We start from the raw sequence: 10,955 nt of genomic DNA, 5'->3' as shown, positions 1-10,955 counted from the left end.
GGTAACTCAGAGATGCAATGAAAGAAAAAAAAACATGTTGTGAATTTTAATCTTATTGGGTAGTTATTTATCTCCATGTGAATACAAATTCTTTTGAAGATGATAGACATTAACGAGTGCACTACCAGCAATTTTACCACATGCTTTGCATAGTAAAATCAAGAAACTTAGTAAATATGTCACAAGGTACGTTCACTCATCATTCCTGCACAAAAAGAATGATGTGATGAAATTTAGTGAGGTAGACTCTGTCTCACTAAAGTGGCCACTTGTCTGGCAATTTTCTGACATTCAAATGATTTTGTATTTTTGCATTTATTATTTTACTAGAAATTACATCTTAGGGAAGCATTGCACTACAGGTTTGAGATTTCTGAAGTGTTGTTCTCTCCAGTGTCTGCTAAGTTCCTGCACTTCAAGCTTCTCTCTGATTTTAAGCATCTTCCCTAATGTATCAGTCTCAAAGATTCAAAGTACATTTATTATCAAAAAACTGTATAAATTATACACCTTGAGATTTGTTTGCTTACAGGCAGCCACATAGAAAGAAGCCTGAAGAACCCAATTTAAAAAAATAAAAGACCATAACCACAGCTCTGAGAAAGAGGAGAAAAACACACACACATCATACAAAGGTGCCACGAAACTCACAGAGACGAGCACTTCACAGCCTCGGTGCCACAGAGAGAGGAATGAACATCTCCTCTGTCCATTCTATTACTCATCTGAGGACCTCACTTGGCTACTGTATACTTCTTCTTGCATTGACGTGGTTTGGAGAATTGCCCCAACATTGTTTTAATGGGATCTTGATAAGTACTTGAGAGAATAGGACATTTCTGGTCATGAGGATAAGTTGATAGCTTTCCTTCAAGATTTGTCGAGGACGTTCAGGAACTTTCCATGAATCGGCAATGGTTTATCTTACTCCTGATTTTTGGTGGTGGCATGGTAAATGGTGAACCACATTTTTCTTTGTATGGCCTGGTCTTTGCTAACCTTCATTTCGAAAATGTTGATGCTCTACATTCAACACACAAAAATCTGCAAATCAGAGCACCCATCCCACAGACGACAGACAGGATGACTGCTTCTTTTAAACAGACAAAGCTTTATTCAGAAATACATGAAGCAATGGCACATCTTTCAAGTGAGAAAACCCTACAGAAAATGGAACATTCAGAATTTGAAAAAAAGGACATTAAAATAAAAATATCTTATCATACGCAACTGCAGGATGAATAATTTTCCTCTCAAATCCTTGGTGGTCTTTCACGTCAAATCCAACGTAACTGCTAGAATCATCGCTAAGGTTAGCCTGGCACTGTTGTTGCACAAAGATGCACCTGAAATTATAATCAAAATTCATCATCTTGCTTTATTAGATTATTTCTTTCCCAATAGTATTACTTATTCAATATAAGCAAAATAAATACAATTTGAACATGCTATTATCTACACTACATTTAGCAACAGTAGTATCAGAAATTAGATTTAGTATTAGAAATATTATCAATATATTTCTTTATATTAATGCCTCTGATTTTTCTTCCCCAATCATTGCATTAGTGACGCATTTGAAAGGATGCTCATATGAAGCCCTGTGTCCAGTAACAGTAGGACCCCAGACTCTAGCCCAGGGGTGGGCAAACTTTTTGACTTGTGGGCCACAAAGGGTTCTAAAATTTGACAGGGGGGCCGGACCAGGAGCAGATGGATGGAGTGTTTTGGTAATACACCTCATAAGAGAAAATAAAATATCATGGGATATGTAGAAAACATGTGCTTTAATTTCAATTGAAAATGAACAAATGCATTACAACAAAATATCTGTCTTTGAAGTCCCATGGTATTTAGCTATTTATTGAAATGACTTTTAAAACACTGAAAATTAAATGAATAAAATACAGCTTTTTAAAATAGTAACAGTTATTATTTTAAAGCACTGAAAATTCTGTTATCCTTCAAGATATTATCATCATCACTCTCCTCCTGACTGTCTTTATTTCAAAAACGGTAGGAGATGCAGGTCTACTTGTCCTGCTCCTTCTTATTCAATTGTCCCCTGTGCCAAAACTCAACAATGACCAGCACAAGGACAGAACAGTGACAGCGCGCCAGTATGCGAAGCGCGTTATTTGATCTGGAGCGCATTTTTTATTTTGAGAATGTACGTGCATGTGCGCACTACTCATGTCCATCACTTAACAGAAATGACATGTAACATGTAAGGCTTATTGAAAAAAATATTTTCAAATGCATTTTTTACATAACACAACGAAGAAACTTATTTTTAATTTCAGTGGGAACAGTGTTGTTGGTCTCCCTTTTTAGCCAGCGCATCAAAGTCTGGATTTAGTTTTGTTGTGGCGAAAACGCCAGAATTGCGGGGAAAAAAACGTTAACAAGGTTTATTAATATAATTTCATCAAGTTCTGCGGGTCGGATTAAAAAGCTTAACGGGCCGCATATGGCCCCCGGGCCGTAGTTTGCCCATGCCTGCTCTAGCCTCTCCCAACACAGCCTTTGTGATGGTAACATTAAGCTTCAGTGCACCTTTGATTGCTTGTGGACATCTCCTAACACATGAAGACAACAAACTTCGGGCAATCCAAATATGGTCAAAGCAAAATATTATTGGTTGACTACAACTTCTCTCTCTGGAAATGTATCATAAAAACACATACCCTTCAGTTAATGAGTCACTAATTGTTATTTCTCACAGAAACTGATTGTTAAAAGTTACTTATCTTAAAAATCTCCTTTTCCATGGGTACATTGCCTATTTAATCGGATGCTGTTGGAATTTCCAGTTGCTTAATTGAAGATGTTGTTTCCAATGTGAAGTATTGTTGACTTTCAGTTTGCATACCTCCCAAGATGGAGTTACACAGTGTTATGACCTCGGCCCCATCCTTTGTGAGAATCGCAAGAGCCCTAGTCAAGGGGGGGTCAACTGACCCAAGTGGGGGAGAGACGTGTGGAAGACCACGTTCTCCCGAGAAGCAGAATAAAGGCGATATTGACTATTGTCTCATGAAGACCACGTGAAAAGCCCTCGGGCAAAGTGGGCTGGTTGAGAGAGAGATCGCATCACCTGCAACCTGATTGACACCTGCGATCCCGTGAAGAAGTATAAAGGAGGGTCTGAGGGGGGGACAACCCTCAGATGCACCAAGGAGACACCAAGGAAGCACGATACCGATTCCCGTGGGAGCGGGAAGCCATTTTGAAGGAAGCCACGTGAGTCAGATTCCGAATTTTGAATCTGTGGCTAGAACCTTGGAAGATCGCTTTTAACTAACAACGGGGAAGCCTGCTCCCCTGATTCCAAGGATTTGCTCTGTAAAGACAACGGGCAAGTGTTTATCCTTTCTCAACCATCTCTCTCTCTCCACAACGTGAAACCCCAGCGGTTCCCAAAAGGGAAAAGCCTGCAAACTTCTGAGTGACTCTTTATATTTCAATTGGACTCAGTATTAACCCCTAGACAACTATAGAGCTTATTTCTGATTGATTATTATTACACCGGTGTTTTAGATTGAGTTTTGACGATGTATATGATCTGAATGTTTTGTATTAACCATACGCTTGTGCCCCTTTTTTGAATAAAACGTTTGAAAATAGTAGCATCCGACTCAGCTGATCCCGCTATCTTTGCTGGTAAGTTACCTGGTTACGAGGTTACGTAACAACAGTAAATTCAGGGCATGAGGATAAGTGGCCTCCGTGAGCCGATTCTGTCTGAAAGGGCATTAGCTGACTTTGCAGTTCTTAGTCAAGACCTGTCAATTTGCATGGTCCAACTATAGAAAGATGTTCTATCACCCCCTAACTTATAGCTGATATAATGTTGTTGCAGGTATGGTCATCAAAGGAGGTGAAAATGGGCTTGAGATAGGAAGGTTGTGCTGAAATTATCCAATGAATTGAGTAGCTAAATCGTCTACATGATATTAGTGATAGGAGTTGTTTTACTAATGAAACATTGATACTATTTCTGTCAATGGCATTCCGCTTTGTAACCAGAGGGTGAAAAGCATCATCCCTTCTGTTCATTGCCCAACATGCCTTGTCTCATTTCTGCTCTCAACTATGAGGTGTGCTAGCCAAATCTCACAAATCTGGATCCAGAGCCATTTGCACCCTTCCTATATACTCTAGAATAGAGATGTAACTCACCGTTTTTATCGTTAGTGCCTTTCGGAATGTTTGGATTTTCTGAAAGATAAAAATACAAGTTCTTCATGAAGTCATGCAGCAGGTAAAGGGCCAAGAAACTAAGCAGAGAATTGTTTCAGAAGTGACTAGATTTTTCCTTTCTTGTTATTTTGAGAGCACGTGTATGTTTCTGCGCCTTGGGCCCATTTGGCTGTCTCCATGTCTGGTTTGAATGGCAATTAAACTTGATTTGATTCTATTTGCGTATCCTTACTGTTTAAGCAGTGGATGGGTGGGGCCTCTGATAATTCCGCAGGTACGTTAAATGGGCTAGTCAGCTCAAAAGAACCAGTAGTTTCCAGGTCCCAGCCTTGGGGTGAGTTGGACTGATCCATCTAAACTGAGATGCTACTATGGTAGGCAGGGAAAAATAAATTTAACTTTACTGACTACTACAGTAAATTCCACTGAAGAGGGTCAATTTGTGCAGAGTGGCTCCAAATAGGGCATTGGAGTAAGGGAGCAGGGACAGCATTATGGGCTGAAGGGCCTGTTCCTGTGCTGAACTGTTCTGTGTTCTATGATTAGAGAATATGGGTGTGGAAAATGCTCCTTGATGCCATTGGAAGGACCTTCCAATTTGTGTTCTTGCATGAAGGCATTTGAGTGGGTCGCCAGAGAGCTACTAATACCTTTAGAATCATAGTCAGGCAAGAGTTACTGATGCAGAATTTTGTTTTGTGTTATAAGCGGTAAATGTGTAATGTACAGTAGGTACAAATTCTACCCGAAGTTTTTCTGATAATCATTTCCATTGCTTCAGCTGAACTCGGTTTCAGAGATGAGATTCAATGGGCTTGTTACTATATTGAATACTTAGCCAATCCAATAACAAAGGAAGTATTTCTTACATCAGCGTCTGAATAGACCATATAGTATCATCTCATCACACTGTTGCTGGTAGAAAGTTTGCACTTACCAAAAATGATGAGCCTAGCATGTGTATCTGTTGACCCCAAGGGGTTTTGGCTAGTACAACGGTACATTGACCCATTCAGCTCGGCCGGTACTCTCTCCAACACCAGCTCTTTACCATCTTGCTCAGTACTTCCATCCAACAGGCGTCCTCCAACTCTGGTCCATGTGTAGAGAGGTTCTGGGAATACTTCATTCTGTTAAGGTAGGAATAACGACAGGCATCAAGCAGTTAATGATTCCCCCAGCGGTGAACACTGTTGGTGCCCATATACAAAAATGGCACCGTCTCCTCACCCAGGTGGTAGCAATGTTACCCATTGATTACACACTCATGAAACGAAGGGATAAGACTTGTGGTCAAATGTCCAGCTTGGCTTGGGTGTTATTGCTTTGAGTAATTTCTATCTTCATTTTAAATGCCCGGGAGTCACTCTCTAACCCTGTTGTGTAGGTGAGGAGGGCGTGAGTGTGGCTTCGAATATACAAGCTATACCTGGCATCTAAACATCAGCCTAACTGGGAAATCATCAGTAAAGGACTTCCTTGGTAGTAATAGTCACTTCTGACAAATGAGGTTAAAAGATTTTGATCGCTATTTTATTAGGCTACTCAATGGTTCAGCCTGCTCTAAGCGTAAGCTAAGTATTAATTAGGTCCAACAAGTTGACAATGCCCTATCCTTACAGGATTGACATTGCCGTTAAATAATTGAAAGCATTTAACAAGGAGCAAACACCTGGCCTGGCACTCTTGTTGTGTAATGTTTTATGTTCTACTAGTTTCAGGAATTAATGAAATATAACATTGCATAAACTAAAATTTTAAATTAGATTTGGAAAGTGCTTGAAAAGGCTCAGTATGGCTCATGGTACCTGTAGAATTTATAGAAGGTCAGGGTTGTAGTATTAACTCTAGGACTCTCTCTCTCTCAAGAAGTTGTTCAGTCTGCTGGGTCTTTCAGATCATTTTCTGTTTAATATTGCAAGAACTAATCAATCCATATTTCAGTAATAATTCCCAAATAAATATTTCTGTGGTAATTACTAAACAACCTCATAAAATATACCAATGAGGTTGCTCTCACAAGTTCCTCAGTTTATTCTTACATTTACTGATACAAAATAAAATACTGCAGATACTGGAAACCTGAAATAAAAAAAGAAGTCAAATTGCTGGAGATACCCAGAAGGTCAAGCAGCAATGGAAATAATTAGAAATCAATTGATTTGATGATGCAGCCAAAAGATTTGGCATAGGAAAAAACAAACATCAGGGGATATTAAACCACGGAATATTTTGGGGGGGGGATGTCAAAGGTAGGCTTTCCGTGGTGTCACAAGCCTGTCCTTTAGACATTCGGAGCTAAAGGCTCCAGAATGTGATCGTGATGCTGTGTCTAACAGTGATCCTGGGATTTGTATAGTCAAGTGATATGTTAATCCATTGAAATGGATCAGATCCTGGGATGAGACAGCTGCCCTATCAAAAGAAGCTCAACAGTTTAGGTCTGTATTCCTAGGAATTTAGAAGAATGAGAGCTGACCTTCTTCAAACATATAAGATCCTAAAGGGAGCTTGACAGGGTAGGTGCTGTGATAATTTCACTAGCAGATTCACAAACAAGGTATTATGATTACAAAATAATGTGCCAGTCACTTAAAACTAAGGTGTATAGAAATTTCTTCTCTCAGTGGTTATGACTTGAAAATACAGTAGGTTTTAAGGTCGGAAAAACATCACGCATCAAAGGGCCTCTACTGTTCTATGTACTCTGATTTATCAATCTTTGAAAGTTTTGTCCCTAATTGTGGTGGACGCCAGATTCTGTATATACTTGAGGTGGGGATGGACAAATATTTGAACGCTTGAAGTTTATGGTGCATTTGCAGAGAAGAGGAGCTGAGGCCAGCATTGATCAGCCATATTGAATGATAGAGCAGGCTTAAGAGTACTGCTGGTCGTCTCCAACTTTCTTATAGTCTTGTGTAGATTATGTTAGCAATAATGTCCAGGTCAACTAGTAACAGTTGAGAAACTGATTTCAGCACTTATAGGTGTAGTTCACCACAGTGCATTCAATGTTCTTACAGTGCAAGATACAAAAATAATGATGGGATCCCATGTCCAGCAGTCATTTTTGCACTTAGTGATTGAAAACAGCCCTCACATCAGTGTTTACCAAACATACTCACTTTCTATCCTTCACCTGTGTCTGCACGTAATACAAACATCTCTACATTATGTGCATCAGGCAAAATGCTGCACTGTTGAGCCTGTCTTGTGGTGACGTGAAATAAATGGCACAAGCTCAGGTCCATTTTGTGGGATGTGCTCTGACAAACTGGAGAGCTCTGTGCCTCCCCATCCTCTCCCCCTGATTTCTCCTCATTTCCATGGTAGCCACCTTGTGCTGCTCTGCTGTGATTACTGCACAGTGTTCTTTATGGCATGGCTTCTTACTCTGTGACAGCACAACAACAACTCAACTGCTAGCTCGGGGAATGTGCAGACAATGTCCTTGTCCATCACTCATGCTACAAAAGACAGTGTTTTTTTTCACCATATTCTCCATTTTTTGTGGGTCACCCCATTTGTTGCTCCCACTACACAATGCTCCCCTTTAACCATAGAACTGTAGAACATTACAGCACAGTACAGGCCCTTCTGCCCTCCATGTTGTGCCGACCCATATAATCCTTAAAAAGTATTAAACCCACACTACCCCATAACCTTCCATTTTTCTTTCATCCATGTGCCTGTCCAAGAGGATCTTAAATATCCCTAATGTTTTAGCCTCCACCACCATTCCTGGCACTCACAACCCTCTGTGTAAAAAACCTACCCCTGATGTCTCCCCTAAACTTCTCTCTCCTTTATTTTGTACATATGCCCTCTGGTGTTTGCTATTGGTGTCCTGGGAAACAGGTACTGACTATCCATCCTATCTATGCCTCTCATAATCTTGTAGACCTCTATCAAGTCCCCTCTCATTCTTCTACGCTCCAAAGAGAAAAGTCCCAGCTCTGCTAACCTTGCTTCATATGACTTGTTCTCCAAACCAGGCAACATCCTGGTAAATCTCCTCTGCACCCTCTCCATAGCTTCCACATCCTTCCTATAATGAGGTGACCAGAAATGTGAAAGTGCAAGAAATACAGGAGGATTCCATTTGTCAGTATAGCTGCCCTCCCCTGCTCTCCCATTAACCTCTAACTTTCAGGGGTTGTATGCTTCGCTTTTCATCATTCATTTCTCCAGTTCACACAAGCCCTGTACTCACCTCAGCATCCAAAGACCCCACCACTTCACAGCATAGATTCTAGTTAATCACCCCCTTTACACTTCCCTTAGTTTCTACTAACAACTGTTCTCCTCTTATGCTGTATCCAGGAGTGAGGGAATACACCAAATACTAATTTCAACATCACCCAGTCTTCAGAGCTGAATATGGACTGCAGCTTGAATTAAAATGCAGCTCAGAACAATGGTGTTCCTGGAGCTGCAAGCTGGGGTTGATTGCAAACCGGGAAACGCCCCATTCACCTGAGATGTCTGCATATGCATGAATGCATCTCAGAGATAGCAGTGATTAACACACATTTTGGTTGTGTTGGTGTGAAGATCTTGGTGTTTGAAGATTATGTGCAACTCAAAGGAAACATTATGAGTATATTATAATGATAGAAATTGTCCTGTTGTTATCTTTGTTTCTTAACATTTTAAAAAAGTGATATAATATTGGGGTCAGAAAGCCTCTTCCAAGAGTGTGTCCAGTATGAGGCCTCTGGCTGTGCTGAATAAAGATTTCTACGTCACCAACTTCAGTGTTTCTCCAGTGACTTCATTCACCTTTGCAACACCCATTCAGTGTACGCTGATATACTCTGTTCCTGTTCCAAGACAGCGCTATTCCCTGCTTTTCTAACTATAGAAAGGAAATCTGATTTGAATTCACCTGAGAACTTTCAATATGGCTGCTGACATTTAGGGCAGCAATGAAGGTCCTCCATCTCTGTCTGTCATTGACCACTCAGATGCAGAGGGATTCTTCATTGCTGTTTCCATTACAATTTTGTTTTATCAGTCAGGGGTGTTAGCCCTGAGCTTTACCCGCGAACCTGGAGGATTAGTAGACCACTCTTTTCCTTGACCTGTTGGGCATGGGTGATCCTACAAAAAGACCAAGTCTCCAAACCATGAAATTAAAGAGGGAATTAAATGCATGCAATGCAGATTTTAAGTGTTTATCATCACTGTGTTAAGAGCTGCCACTATTAGCTCCACTGTGAACACATAACATCCAGTGTCCCTTTTTGCTTCTAACTCGCCTTACCTCAAAGTGGATATTGGGATTCAACCGATCAATATCCATTTTAATAATTTTTTGGCTTCTTCTTTTCAAGTCCTCTGCTGCTTTGCATCAAAGTCAATCTACTTGTTGTGACTTGAGGTGGGGTGGAAATCACTGGGTTTTATTATGGGCTGGATTCAGACTGCCAGATGTCCACATGTAAATAACCGAGGAAGGAACTGCTTTGTGAGGTTGGCTGGCAATCTCTGTCGATAACTGGAGGAAGCCTGTATCGGACAGCAGCTGGAAGTCTCACAGGAGGTCTGCATGGGAAGGGTTTTCATATAGCCATTGTCTTATTGCCAAATAAGTTGTTGAAAAAAGTGAACACCATCACATGCTCACTGCAGCCACTCTGTTGCTCAAAATGATGGCCAAAGGAGGGGGAAGTCTTTTATATTGCTGCTTTCTATCACTCTGCTGTAAAGATACGTGATGCCTGTGTGCTTGTCATGACTGAGTGGAAGCAACTTTTCCCTGGGTGAGAAGATTCTGAGTTTGTATCGCACCAGAGAAGTGCACACAAAAATCTAGGCTAAGCTTCCACTTGTGCACTGACAAAGCGTTTCATTGCTAGACTTGTTATCTTTTGAATCTATGTTAAAACGTTGGGCTATCTCCAGAAATAATGCCAAAGATCCCGGGAAAGAAATGAAGGATTTTGCTGATGATACAACCATTGTTGGCAGAATCTTAGATGGAGGTGAGAGGGCGTACAGGAGCAAAATATACCAGCTAGTAGATTGGTGTCGCAGCAACAACCTTGTACTTGACATTAGTAAGACTAAAGAACTGATCGTGGATTTCAGAAACGGTAAGATGAGGGAACATGAACCAATCTTCATAGAGGGATTAGAAGTGGAGAGAGTGAGCAATTCCAAGGTCCTAGATTGTCAATATCTTTGAGGATCTAACATGGTCCCAACATACTGATACAGCTATATAGAAGGCAAGACAGTGGTTATATTTCATTAGGAGTTTGAGGAGATTTGGTTTGTCACCTAACACACTTGAAAACTTCTACAGATGTATTGTGGAGAACAATCAGACAGGCTGCATCACTGCAGCTACTGCACAGGATTAAAAAAAGGTACAAAGAGTTATAAAATTAATCAACTCCAGTATGGGTACTAGCCTCTGTAGTATCTAAGACATCTTCAAGGAGCAGTGCCTCAGAAAGGTGATGTCCATTATTAAGGACCCCCATCACCCAGAGCATGCCCTCTTCTCACTGTTACTGTCGGGAAGGTGGTCCAGAAGCCCAAAGGCACTCATTCAGTGATTCAGGAACAGCTTCCTCCTCTCTGTCATATGATTCCTAAATGGACATTAAACCCACGAATACTGCCTCACATTTTTATTATTTCTGTTTTTGCACTATTTTTTAAATTTAGTGATTTAATATGCATATATACTTACTGTAATTCATCTATTTATTTATTTTCTGTATTTATCATGTGTTGCA

The 10,955-nt window shown here is 40.5% G+C and overlaps 1 protein-coding gene across 2 annotated transcripts in view; it reads right to left on the bottom strand.

Moving 5' to 3' along the window:
* Window positions 1-1,091: 1,091 nt before the first annotated feature.
* Window positions 1,092-10,955, bottom strand: part of igsf21a (immunoglobin superfamily, member 21a) — a 420,709-nt gene continuing 410,845 nt past the window's right edge. For both annotated transcript variants that reach the window (XM_073031771.1, XM_073031770.1), the window contains exons 8-10: window positions 5,141-5,333; window positions 4,183-4,221; window positions 1,092-1,346 (exon numbers count right to left, since the gene is read on the bottom strand). In XM_073031771.1, coding sequence (XP_072887872.1) covers window positions 1,273-1,346; window positions 4,183-4,221; window positions 5,141-5,333 — 306 coding nt within the window. In that variant the 3' untranslated portion in view covers window positions 1,092-1,272. The remainder of the gene's footprint in view (window positions 1,347-4,182; window positions 4,222-5,140; window positions 5,334-10,955) is intronic.

This window comes from Hemitrygon akajei, chromosome 29 (genome assembly GCF_048418815.1).
Source record: "Hemitrygon akajei chromosome 29, sHemAka1.3, whole genome shotgun sequence".
Taxonomy (NCBI): domain Eukaryota; kingdom Metazoa; phylum Chordata; class Chondrichthyes; order Myliobatiformes; family Dasyatidae; genus Hemitrygon; species Hemitrygon akajei.
The sequence above is the reverse complement of the archived record's forward strand: the minus strand, read 5'-3'. Positions and strand labels throughout refer to the sequence as shown.